At 40.5% G+C, this 13660-nt stretch overlaps 2 protein-coding genes and 1 long non-coding RNA gene across 3 annotated transcripts; all 3 read left to right on the forward strand.

Moving 5' to 3' along the window:
• The first annotated feature begins 872 nt into the window (after positions 1–872).
• Positions 873–1750, forward strand: LOC146991766 (uncharacterized). The gene is made up of 3 exons (XR_015037138.1): positions 873–977; positions 1279–1360; positions 1529–1750. It is a non-coding gene; the product is annotated as an uncharacterized LOC146991766 (long non-coding RNA).
• Positions 1751–2753: 1003 nt separating this feature from the next.
• Positions 2754–4326, forward strand: scpp5 (secretory calcium-binding phosphoprotein 5). The gene is made up of 10 exons (XM_085791980.1): positions 2754–2819; positions 2908–2981; positions 3109–3168; positions 3290–3358; positions 3487–3522; positions 3609–3668; positions 3789–3818; positions 3906–3944; positions 4044–4118; positions 4214–4326. The coding sequence occupies exons 2-10, from the start codon at positions 2928–2930 to the stop codon at positions 4316–4318; spliced, it is 528 nt and encodes a 175-aa protein (XP_085648106.1). The 5' UTR covers positions 2754–2819; positions 2908–2927; the 3' UTR covers positions 4319–4326.
• A 6717-nt stretch (positions 4327–11043) lies between these two features.
• Positions 11044–13528, forward strand: enam (enamelin). The gene is made up of 8 exons (XM_085791992.1): positions 11044–11068; positions 11249–11307; positions 11407–11430; positions 11602–11667; positions 11794–11835; positions 11925–11948; positions 12024–12107; positions 13092–13528. Exons 2-8 carry the CDS (start codon positions 11254–11256, stop codon positions 13509–13511), a joined length of 714 nt encoding a protein of 237 aa, XP_085648118.1. The 5' UTR covers positions 11044–11068; positions 11249–11253; the 3' UTR covers positions 13512–13528.
• Positions 13529–13660: the final 132 nt, after the last annotated feature.

The raw sequence follows: 13660 nt of genomic DNA on the forward strand, positions 1-13660 counted from the left end.
TTTTGACAGCTATTTTATTTGGAATTTGCTACTTACACTCATGTAAATGTTAACATAATGATCCTTACAGGCAGCCCAGGCTATCCCCGCTGGAGCCGCTGTTGAAAGTCTGGATGTTGTAAGGACTACATTATATTCTGTTTTTTGCTTTTTTCTTTGTTGCCTTTTACATGCTAAAATTTGGTCAAGTTGTGTTGAGAAGCACCAGGTGCTGAGAAGTAAACACAGATGTCCACAAATCATATACTGTATACATGTGTATATTAGTCAGATTTTTGGAAACAAAAAACTTTAAGGTGCATGTGGGTTTGGGAATTGCACACAGGCTGCAACAGGCTGAAAAAGAAATGAAGCACTTTTATTATTATGTGACTTAAATCCAGTTGTCCTCATCCAGGATTTAAAAGTGGTTATAATTTTGACTGTTTTCATTTCCCAGCTGCTCCCGGTTGATGCCCAGAGACAGCCTGTGGGAGGACCTGTGAGTGTCACATTATCAGCATGATATTCATATCAATACTGAGTGTGCATATAGTTGCCACATGATTCATTCAAAATTGCAATAAAAGCAGTAAAGTTTGTGTGTGCATGTGTGTGTGTGTGTGTGTTCACATGTATTTTCACTGAAAGGTCCGTGGCTTCATCAAACAAGAGGTCCTCATGCCAAATGGCATAGACACCCAGGATCTGGTGAGAGTCTGTAGATTTCAATTTGTCTGACATCAGAAATCATGTGATATCCTAATAACTTAATGATTCTCTCTCTCATCTTGTTGCAGTACTTCCCCTTCGGTTTTGACAGTCCAGATGCTGCAGCTGCTGCCGCTGCTGCTGCTGGTGTTCCTGCTGCCCCTGCCGCTGCCGCTGCTGCCCCTGACGCCGCTGCAGCCCCGGCTGTTCCTGCTGCTCCTGCTGTTCCTGCTGCTCCTGCTGCTCCTGCTGCCCCCATAGAGCCTATCATTGTTGCTGAGGCTGCTGTGAGAATGATTATGATTATAATTATTTGCACTTTAAGCCATTCAAGTCTCTTGAACCAGTATGACTCAGTAACCACCACTGAATAGGCTTTGATACGAAAGAACATTATATGCCTCTGACACCAGCTGGCAAGAAACTGAAGTTGAACTGAAGTGTAGTAGAGAGCAACGAGTTCAAGCTAAAAAAAATAATTATTGCATCAGAGAAACAGGTTTTTTTGCTGAGCTGTTGGGAAACACCCCGTCATTGGCAGACTGTCCTCACTCCTGATAGGCTCATCAGAAACCTCTGTCATTTCAGGCTGCCAAACCCAGCACTGCTGATGATGATGATGACGATGACTAAAATAAACTGAGGCAGCAGGATGTGAAGGTGTGTGCAGGTAAATATACACACAGTGAGGTGTATAACTGCGTAATTCTGACTTTCAGGTTCTAACAAAAATAACTTCTAAAAAAAATATATTTTATGTATTTATTTTTCTGTCTTTCAAAATAAGAAGGTTTTGTCAGGGCAGGAACAGATGTGTTTACTTCTCTCTCCACTTTAGGTGACCAGTGCTACAAGACCTGCAGCTCCAGTATAAGATGAGCAAACAACACTGGTGTTCAAGGAAAGTCTGAGAAATGTGGTGTCACGCTTTTTAAAAGACAATGGTGCTGTGCATTTTAAGGGGGCACTAGTGCTCTGCTGCTTTATGTTGCTGTGCTTTTCTGTGGAAGAAAAAGTCTGGAAATGTGCTTTGTCTCATACAATAAAATAATAATAAAAAGGTACAATGCAACATGAGTGTGTTTTATTTTCATCCCATGTCTCTCCCTCTAAACTAATACACTGTTCAAGAGACAAAATCAACATGCAACAAATTCACTGTCTGCAGAACTTATTAATTCTTGTTACTTTAATATTGTTGAAAACAAATAGTAAAGTCCATTATTGTGTAAAGCTCTTTTCCACTGCTATGTTCACTTTACTTTACTAACTTCTGACGGAGGCTCTTAATCAACTCTTCTCAGTGTTCTGTCTAGGAAATAATGACAATTGATTGTTATTGTTCTCAATTTCACCATTTGAGTGATGCTTGTTCTGGTTATTCTGTATACATTGTGAGATGTTTATTGTACAGAGCTGAGCTCTAACTACTGGGTAACAGTATAAGATATAGTAGTAGTAGTAGAAGTAGTGGTAGATGTTGTAGTATGTCATCAAAATGAAATTTCATATTACCTCGCATTACAATTACAGTTATATTCTCCATATTGAATAGTTACAATGAAGAAAGCACACATCCAATAAGATTTAAAGACTAATACATGAAGATTTTTTCACTGCTCTCAGTTGGTTTATCTAATTTTCTCCTCTGTGTTGCTAGACTTATAGGTGAAGTTGTTCTCCTCTGCTGTTAATATAGAAACACACTGTATATTCTTAAGCAATAAACCAAACAACATTAATTTAAATTTTATATGAGCAATCAACAGGATGTTGTCATGGTACCATTTGTGCAGCAGTATAGATGCAATGACACTTTTGTTATGGCAGGATGAGGAGCGAGCAGAGTGAAGGTGGGCTCTGCTCTAGACAGTGTCATCAAACAGACTCTGCTATTACACAGAAAGTGGATTTGACCACTGGTCATTTAGTAAAGCTGAAGACTAGACACTTGGACTGTACCTACTCATTGGGTAGCATCACAACCGTGGACTGTGATTGGCTGCCAGGTGAGCTGGAGCCCTATAAAAGCCAAAGTAACTCAGTGGAAGATACAGCTGGCATCACCTCCAACATTGAGCCACCTCTCCACTGCTGGTCTCTTCTTACTTTTCCTCTATTTGAAAAAGGTGAGTTGAAAATGATGCCATGGTCACTCTTAGTTTCAAGTTTGAGATTGATTAGATTTTTAAGATTTGTAATGATTCATGTCTGTAGGGCTTGGACTCTCTGTGAAAATGAAACTGGCCCTCCTCTGCCTCTGTCTGGCCAGTACGGCCTCAGCTGCACCGGTAAGTTTGGTTGGGTTACTCTCACTCAGTGGGAACTATATTCTGTCACTTCAGGAAAAGTTCTGTTTGATATCAGTATTGTTTAAATTTTGTTATCTAACTGTGTCTGTTTTGTCTTTGTTTTCAGTCGCCCTTTCATTACCTGCCTCATTACACGGGATCCAGACAACAGCTGCCATCTTCACAGGTAACAGGTTGCTGTTTTGTGGACTGTGGAAAAATGACTAACACAGTCCTGTGGATACAGATCTCTCAATGAGTGGAATGAACTGACTGTGCATCATGTTGACTATCTTACATCCACTCAGATGCCGAATCCCTTTGCAGCTGCTCCACCCCCACAAACTGCAATGCCTGGTGCTTACAGTGTGGAATTAGTATGTCACAGCTTTATTTATTCCAAGTTTTAGTTTCACTTACATTTTTTTTGTAATGAAATATTTATCTTGTCGTGATTATGAATTATGCTCACAGTACACTCATACCTGTTTGTGTTTTTTCAAAGCTTTATCCCCACAATTATGGTGTAGCTGGTGGCATGGTGAGCAAACACATATTTCTGAACCATATCCTCCTGTGGTAAAACATTACACAACTGTTCACTACTTTTTACTGCTTTTCTTACAGACCCATGGTTTTGTCAAATACTCCATTCCTCAGCCGCCTGGCAGACAAAGTGTGGAAATTGTAAGTTGTATTATTAGTATTATTTGGCCAACAGTTGACATCGGGGACATGTTTGGTACAATAAATTCACTTAAATATTTCATTAATATTGCTTGTGTCTTGTGTTTGCTCCATTTGCAGTACTACCCCTATGACTTCTCTCAGCAAAAGGTAAACATCTTTTTCACATTTACAATGTGAAATTACTTCTGTATGTTTTTACATGGTACACTACTAATGTATTAACCTTTGTTTCAGATTATAACAAGCATCTCACCAGTTTCAAACATGCCTCAGGTGAAAAAATATGAGATATTATCTATCCACAGATATGACTTAAACTGTCTCAATTTCTGTGTGAAAGCATTTTATTCATCACCTGTGTTTGTTTCATAGATCTTCCAGGCTGAATATCCTCCTCCTCCTCCTCCTCCTCCCTCTATTCCTCATATTCCCCAGCAAACCCTGAATGTGAGAAAATCAGGAAAAACAGAAAGATATTATCTGATTTTACATTTAATAATCATATTTTATTGATTAATTAATTTTTTTGTCTTTTTTTTCAGATTCCATCATTTGATGCCAACCCTCTCCCATCCCAGGATCCCCTGCAGCCAGTCCAGCTGGACCAGCCCGCTCAAATACAGAACCAGGCAATTCTAAATCTATAGATCTATCAATACAATTGAATAAGAGATGTATTGCAAATAAATGCACATATCAAAAATGACCTGTGAATAATGACATATCTATTTTTTTTTTGCAGATGCCAGCACATGTGTGAAGTAGATGAGCAGCAACATTCGTTCTGATACCTGTGACCTTCAATGATTATATTCAGATGAATGAATCTGCTACATATGTTCTCACTAAAGTGAAATTAAAATGCTAGGATGATAGTTGAGTAACCACCACTGTTGTAATAGTGAACTGTTACAACATTGTCATTTGTTTAGAATGAAACATTTCTGAGGACTGATGTGCCTTACTTTGTAGTTGTCATAGATTAACAAGAACCTGTTGACCCGTAGATCATCTGTAAACCCCTTCAGCAGCCTTCAAGTCCAAAATTAGTTTTCGACTGTATTGTGGAAATGGAGAACTTTGCAATGCTGCATATTTACAGTACAGTGTCTAATTTTTATGTTTCATATCTTCATTCATTCTCACTTCCCTTTAAATGTAATTCCCTTTTTAGAAATAAAGTTGACTTTTTCAAGCAAACCTTTGTTTTATATAGAATTTTTTTACAGCAGCCTGTAGTGAATACATTTGTGAAGCGAGTTAATTAATGTCTTACAATTCCCATAACACAATGCAAAATAACTCTCCACATTATACAAGACCTCTTCAAAATATATGAAATCTAAGTCAAAACACTGACATCAATATTAGCCAATGGGCAGCTCCTCTAACTGGGAGGATGCTGACCTGAAACTATGGCAGGAAATGTACCAATGTACCACCGTGGGGGCTGATGGGGGCGAGTCACCATATTGTGATGCCACACTTATACCATAGTAGACGGTTATAGACAAGTGCAGGGAAACTCTAATTAACCTCAGTTCTCAGGGAAATATATTATATTATCATCATTTTTAAATTGTCCAGCGGCATAAACACTGACACCACTCACTAGATACATGAAAATGTCCGGAAAAGCGAGGGGAGGTAAAGCATCAGGGTCGCAGATCCACTGCTCCTTCGGGATCTCATAAGGATCCAAATTTCCAACCTGATTTTTTCAATATAGCATTTCTTGGCCTCCGGTAAAAGTTTGTCTCTGTATAATCCATCTTTCTTTGAGATATTTTTAGCATTTGGCTAACTGGAAAACTCCATAAAGGTTGCTCTGTATATCTATGAGGAAATGTAAACAGTTTCCATGGCATCACAATATGCCCCCCTCCCCCCGCCTCCACAATGCACTGCGCAGTGACATCGGTTGCCAAGCTCTATTGTCTACCTAGTGAAGAACAAAGTACCTATGTGGATTTAAGCTGCATGCCTCACTGTCTCTGCATGTAACTTCAGACTGATGCTTGCCATTAGAACTGGGAAATCAGATTTTCAAGTTCCCAGTCAGCTCTGTCATCAGAAATTCCCCCTGACATCAACATTTCAAACTGGAAACATGGAGGAACTTCAGTGACCTCAAACTCACAATTCAAGATTGCTGCTCTGTGCATTAACAGTGAATAAAAACTGTTTATGACAATGGATATCAACAACTTAGTCTTGTTTTTGTGGTATCCAGTTTGTTGTAGCAACAGTATTGCGAAACTTGGCTGTCGCTAATTCAAGACAGCTGTATGGATGGACTAAACAGAGAAATCTGCCTGGGCATCATTTACACATAGATAACTAATTTATGTGCGGTGAGTTTTATCACTTCTCAGCGTGAGAAATGTCATGTTTGGCATGTGAGCGTGTGAACTTATTGAAATTTGTGTGTCTCACGCTCAATGCATGACTTGAGAGCCCTGCTATCATGTATTGTTGTTATCGGGTGGTATTAGCTGAGGATGCTAAGAAGAACACATTTTCCAACTTGTTACTAATGTGTGAAACTTGAAACTGTCCTGTATTTTGTCAGAAACGCACACCACATAATACCAACGATTGTAACTGTTAGGGAGGAATTTGTCATCACAACATAAATGCGTGAGGCCACCTCAATTCTAAGGGTAAACAGTAAAGCTCAGATTCTTATACTAGAAATGGAACAAGATAGTAAAGGGGAGATGTGTCAACATCCAATTGGCTATAGTGCATAAACATGAAGATAAGGATTCACACCAGCTAGGAAATGCAAAGTGTTATCCAGTGACGGAGGGCGTTATCATCTGACTCTACAGCTGTGTCTGTAACCAGCCAGAGAGTGAGATTGAGGATGCAAAAGAGGGACCATGGCCATGGCATGTTCCTAAAAGAGAAAATAGGGCAGTAATCTAACAGAAAGTCACTATGACACAGATGGATTGACCATTAACTACACAAACTATCTATAGGGAAGTGAAATTATTCTCTAACGGTAACATTAGGATCATTTCAACTTTCCTATTAATATGAGCAGGTCTTGTCATAAAACACCCCAGAAACTTAGATGTAACTGATGTGTGTCTCCCTCCTTGTTCTGCTGCCTAGCTGCTGAAGTGGCTCCAACAGGTGCAGAGCATCAGTCTATTTGGAGAACAGGTCAACATCTAATTAAAGAGATGGCTGACGTTTCCAGGCGACTGTTCCTGATTGAGCAAAGTTCAGTCTGCACAACGCTCTGTAGCATCATGATGCTGGACAAAACTAAGACTGGGTTTATTCACATTGTCTAAGTCAAGTCTGCAGAAGCAGGGAAGATCTGCTTTAATGTTTTTAATTGATTTAATTATTAGTCTAATCACTATCCTGTTGCCATAGTTTTATCTGTGCTGCTGCTAATTTCACCTGTGCATGTGTAAACAATAGTGTTAAAGGCTTATATAATTTATTGACTTTTTGCATGCTTTGACTTCATTCACTACTGCTAATGCCTCTCTCTCCGATCATTGCGCACAGCAGAAACAACCTCTTGTATAAATTCAAGTTTCTTTTAAATAAATTTGATTGTGAAGAGAATCTGCAGTCAATTGCTGTGTGGCAGAATGAAGGAGGGCCCGGGCGGGGTTTGAACCCCAGCCTCCTGGGTAAGAGTCATGCGCGTCAGGACGCATGATCAATTGGAAGCATAGTGACAGGACCATCAACTGTCACATCTCTCCCCCTCTTTTCACAAGCACGTCCTCGTGCGCCACGCAGGCTGCCACCCATCAGGAATCCATGGACCCACCATTGGTGCTACATGGATCCTGCCAACAATGCCAGAATGTGGCAGGACGAGGTTTGTCATGCACGCTGACCATTCGACCAAAGGGATATCCGTGTGGCCAAGTAGCCAGGATACATGATCAATTGGAGGCATAGTGACAGGACCGTCAACTGTCACAGCTGCATGCAGGATTTTCTCAGGTTGAGCTGTCAGTAACTTTGAACTCAGCATGTCTCCACCAGATCAAGTCAAGCAAACTAAATCAGAGAAGCATGGAAATTACTTTAATCCCCGTTGTAATGGCACCATTAAAATATGACAAAGTGGCACAACAGAGATTTACAGATGAAAGACATGCTCATATGTAATCTTAGGATAATGGCTAATGGCTATTATATACATCAAGTAGGAGAGAAAGAGTAGAACTGATGGGGGTGACTTGAGCCAGCAGCCCACTGACATCAGTGTTGTAGGGATGTACAGTAGGAGACACAATAGCCAAAACCTGCTTTAGATGTCAAACTGCTGAAATAGCATTAAGAGGTCAAGAAGCCTTGACAGATGTTTTGCCATCCCCACGACTAAGGAACAATTATACAATTGGAGAGACGGAGAGATTTAATTGCATAAGGGATGAAAACGGACCCCATATGGTCATGCTTCCAGATTTTGAAGTAGCTTGAGGCAAAGTGCTGTGAATATGCAAAAAAAAACTCTTTCAAGGTCATTGAAATCTAAAATAACATAATCTTGTCAATATTTCACTTTAAAGGAACCCACGCCAATAGATCCACTCAAAGGATTTGAATTCATCACATTTTTTGGTGTCAGATAAGATGGTCTCAAATTTTGCAGTACTGGTTGGCTGCAAGAAATTGTTTGACATTTCACATTCCACATTTCCAATGTTAGATTTTACCTTGCAGAATGATGGTGAAAAATGTTCAGAATAGAAACAGAAAACAACAGAGGACCTGACTGACCTCTGTGGAACACCACAGGACAGAGGGAAAGGGAGGGAGAGGAGCTGCAGAATGAAAATGATAGAAAACCATGCTTCTTTTGATTGCTGGTATCAGATACAGTATCAGTATTGAGTGCTTAGATATTTGTGATAATTAAAAGCCCAGTTTATACGACACAGGCATAGTCTTTCATATTGCATAGATACACTATTATGGCACATAAATCCATCACACAGTGGTTGAGCACATTTCCTCACAGTGAAATGCAACTGTCTTAGAAAGATAAATACCACAAAGGGAAAAGATCATCCTGATCCTCATGCCCCTGGGGACAAAGTCCTGTCACAACATGACTTAATTTTTATCTCTTCAAAGAAACTTAAAATGCACAGGCGCCATCCTCTCACGCTATGACTGTCTCCTCTTCAGAAGTTGTCTTTCCTGGAGCTTTAGATTGCACATGTTCATAACTTCTATCACCCACTGCTGAGGACATGTTGACAGCAGGTTGAAAAACCTTAATTTGACTTGTCACAGCTTCAGCATGACTGTCTGTAGATGACTCCTGTAAATGTAGCTAACCACAAAACATATAGGTCTGCAAGTCATATTTCAACATTTGGGAACAAAACTCATATGCATTATCCGACGTTGAGGTACAGTAATTACTTCATTCAGTAATGAGCAAACAACTTACTGCACCATCTTTTCTTCATATAGCCCATATCTTACAGTATTTCAGCTGGGTGTGTCTCTCTGAGCAGGCAGTGCACGGTGGCTGTCGTTCAGAGATTTTCAACTGTGGCCTTGACACTGATACAAAGCATGAATTGGCTCATATCAGAGCCAACTTCAGTTTGGCCTCGTCTCTGCACTGCACATTTTAAATTCATGGAACGGTTTTCACAAAAATAATACTGTTTTGTGACATAATTATTGTAAATATATATATTAAGGGGTTTTAAAAATGTTGACTTCATACTGTATGTAGTCTTTGCTGCTGAGCCCCTGATACAACCAATCTGAGCCTTTAAAGACTGTCAAAAGACAAACAAACTTTCCACAATCCAGAAGTCAGCAGTCAAAAACTAATTTCATAGTCACAGAGGTCAATGTGAGTATGTGTCTGTGTGAGTGAAACAGACTTGGGAAAATAAAGGATTCCTATTCTTCCTCTTCTTCTTCAACATCTGCCATGTCAAGGCAAGTCAATCTGCTCATTCCCATGTTCACTCTTTAAAGAGGAACTAAGCAGGATTTTCCTGTGGCTATGCTACATTTTTACCCTAATTAAAAAGCTCCGGAGTAATTGTGATAGTTGAATACATGACTTCAGAAAACCAACCTTGCAACATCAGTGTAGTCTCGGCCGCCGCCACGGTGTCCCAACTCTCCTCCTTTATGACAGTTAAGACTACACAAATATTAGGGGGTTAGCAAAACAGAGGAAAAGTGACCAGAGTTGCATAGTTCCTCTGATGCTTCACCTTGAAATGAAAGTTGCTGGTAAGATATGAATACTGTAATTCCCATTTATTTGACTACTAGGATTCAGTCATCTTCACTTTGCACGAACAAAACACTTTTCATTTACGCAAGTTGTCAAAAGCTTTGCATTTTTGATTCCACATTAAAATATATATATTTTTGTAATCCCAATCCCCCTCCCCAACACACACACACACACTTCATAGCAAACAGAGATAGTATGTGCCAAGATGGCAACAGTAAAAGTTCTGGAAGACAAATAAAGAGATTGTTATCTTAGTTGAACTCATTAGCTCAGCAGGTTTGAGGAAAGAAAGCCCAGAATAGTGGAGCAAGTCTTTCATTATCTGATTTGGAACCACAAAAAACAAACATAAGAAACCCACAATGTTGTGCAGGCATGGCAGCTAAAACAAACAAGGATCAGTGAAAACTGAGACGCCTCAAAAGAGGTGTGTGTGTGTGTGTGTGTGTGTGTGTGTGTGTGTGTGTGTGTGTGTGTGTGTGTGTGTGTGGTCTGGAATTTGAAACTAAATAGTGTGCAGTGGCAAAATAAATATTCAACATGCAACTATGCATGTAAAAGTCCTTTATTTGTTCTTAGAGTACAGAAGTACCATCGGTATCACAAGTATCAAAGTAAAGTCAGAATATGATATTACGTAACAGACTGTTTAAATAACCTGTCAGGATTTCACTGTTGCAGCCGGTGACGGTGGAGCTACACTAATGGATCAACCCAGAGGCACCTGAAAGATGATGAGGGGCCCCATAAACACACTTTTCTCACATTTTCCTCCAAGGGATATGAGCAAAAATGTGTAGAAACCTATGGTGTAATCTTTATAGTAACAGTGCATTGTGTGTGTGTGTGTGTGTGTGTGTGTGTGTGTGTGCTTTAAGTTTGGTTTAGGGCAATAAAGACAAGGGCATGTGTGTTTCACCAGCTCACAGTATGTAATTAACTGTAAGAGGGGCCTTAACTCTTTTTGAAGTGTAGGTAGATTTCCTCAAACACATGGCTCTCTGTGTTTTACTGGATGTGATTGGCTGACAGGGGATGTTCCAGCATATAAATGTCATCCATGTTGGTGATGAAGTAGATTAGTTTTCATCCTTGAGGAGACACATATTCAGCTGCTCTTTGCTCCAGGAAAAAAAAGGTGATGGATTTTATGGAAGATTTTTTTTTTTTACCTGTTAAGATACATATTGTAGGATTCCATAGCCAATTATCTATATTTTTCATTGTTTAGTATTTTAAATTTCTGTATACTGTAGATCAAATGAAATTAAGGGAAACATTTTTATTTTATCTGCTATATGTTTTTCTCTATGAAGAGTCATCATGAAGCTGCTGGTGGTGATGATGTGCCTGCTGGTTACAGCCTTGGCTGCTCCTGTAAGTTTAATATGTATCTGGTCTGTTCACCAATTCCTTAAAAAACATTTAAAAACCGCACCCCACAGTATTGCTCACTGTCTAAATTTTAATTTACAGGTCCCAGACAGTGGAAGTAAAGAGGTAAGAGAGCGTTTGTCTGTTTTATCCATGAAGTTTTGTATGTGTCTGCTGCAGCGTGTCATACCATGTTTTTGTCATGTCATCAAATGTACAGACTGATAGATGTCTGACAGAGAGAGGATAATTGGCTTAATTGCAGAGCATGTCTCGAGATGTCTGGTATTTCTTCAGCAGGTTGCAGCACATGCTAATGAGGCCCTGAGGTGGATGGAGATGTACAGGCTGTACCAGCAGCAGGTAGTGGGGGTTCACTGTAGTTTCGCAAAAAAAAAAGAAAAGAAAAGAAAGAAATACTAAAAAACATCCTTTTATGAATTCAGGTAGTTTGGCTTTAGTCATAATCACAAATCTGTATTTTTTCAGGGAGTAGTTGGAAACCCCTTCCTCCCTGCTGCTGATGCTCCTGTAAGTTTATTTATACAGTCCACTGTTAGACTTTGGCATTCGAGACTTTGTTTGTTGCCTAATCGTGAATTATTTGTTCATTTATCCAGGCTGATCCAGCTGCGGCAGCAGTGGTAAGCACACATACAACACCATGACATCTAATCCAACACAATGCAGTGTGAGTTTAAAGGGTTTTGTTTACACAGGTGGATGCTGCACCAGCGCAGCCAGCTGACGTCCCCCCTCCAGCTCCTGTTGCCGGTGGAGATGCATCAGAGGAGGAGGAGGAGGTACGGTTAGGAGAGATGTACTTGATTGTAAAGTGTATTTCAGTGCAGTACTTTGTGTGATGTTTACTTCCACACACTATTACTCCCACTGAGTGAGCCAAGCTAAAATAGGCACCAAGTGATAATTATGATTTGCTTGAAGACTTGAAATGAGTAGAGAAAACATAGGTGGAGCCTGGGTCAGCAGACACTGTAAAAACAGCACACAGGCAGTGAAGTAGCATTCAGGTATTCAAAGACGAGACAGGTGAGTCTCCTGTTGTCAGGAGTTAAAACCAGACCTGTGGTGTGTTTCTTTCCCCAAAATAAAATGCAGGACCAACAGCAGAAGTCCCGTGGTGTGAGACTGTGTGGAAAATTCAGCCAATGTTGCTTTTGTTACGTGTACTGTTTTTGTTTTATTGATTGCAAAAAAAGCTCTGTCGAGAGATTCTTCACTGACAGTGACAAAAGAATTGAAAAGAAATCAGCAAAATTGAATGAATCTTGTTCTTGTTTAAATTTGCTTTGGAGGAACAAAAACAAGCATTTGATTGTTGCAATGTTTAAAAAGTGGTCCTACAGTACTTTAGAAGTGCACCTTCATTAAAATGGGAGTCCCAATAGAGAAGCCTTTCGAGAAATGTTAGAAACTGAAGAGTTCGGGATATCCTGAGCTTTAGAGTCTGTATGGGTAAAGCTGCAATAATACTGGATCCTACACTGTGGGATTTTTCATTACACCCTGTCTGCCTAGTAAATGTCCTCTGTGCCTACTAAACACCACGCCACCAGTTTCACTCAGCCTCGCTGTTGAATTATGTATAATCTCCACAAACAAGCTTAGAAGAGTCACTTCTCACTCTTAACAAAGCTTCTAAGGAACCACAAAGGACTTTATACAATTGAGTCCATTTCCCATGCATACTAATCTAAACTTTTGTCAGCAGAATAAAATGAAATGAAAATAAACTCTAAACCAGTTCCTTATTTTCCCCTGCACAGGACGGGAATCCTGCCCCGAAGGCTGCAGCTCCTGCTGATGCTGCCGCCCCCCTGAACTCTGATGAGGTAGAGGAGGCTGAGGAGGCGGAGGCAGCTGAGGCTGAGCCAGCTGTGGTTGAAGCAGCACCAGCAGAGCCGGCAGCAGACCCCGCAGCTGCTGTTGAGCCAGCTGTGGTTGACGTCCCTGTAGATGCTGCACCAGTTGATGCTGCAGCTGTTGATGCTGCTGCTGCGCCCCCCGTGGATGTCGCTCCTGCTGACGTGGCCCCGGCGGCCCCTGAGGTGGCTGTTGATGCGGCCGCTCCTGCCGCAGCCGATGTCCCCGCTGCTGCTGATGTTGCTGCCGCTGATGCTGCTGCTGCTCCACTGGCAGCTGAGGCTGACACAACTGGACTGGTGGAAGATCCTGCTGTTGTTTAGTTACCTCCGTCTTGTTACCAGCCCCAGAATGCTTCTTTATAAGTAATTAAGACCACAGTGGGAGCTGTAGTTGAAACAAATGGTAAAAAAACTGTGGCATGCTGAAATGACATGACTATGTAAAATGTGAAATAAAAAGCAACTTGTCA

Source organism: Trachurus japonicus, chromosome 1 (assembly GCF_045865225.1).
Source record: "Trachurus japonicus isolate A0001 chromosome 1, Traja_1.0".
Lineage (NCBI taxonomy): Eukaryota > Metazoa > Chordata > Actinopteri > Carangiformes > Carangidae > Trachurus > Trachurus japonicus.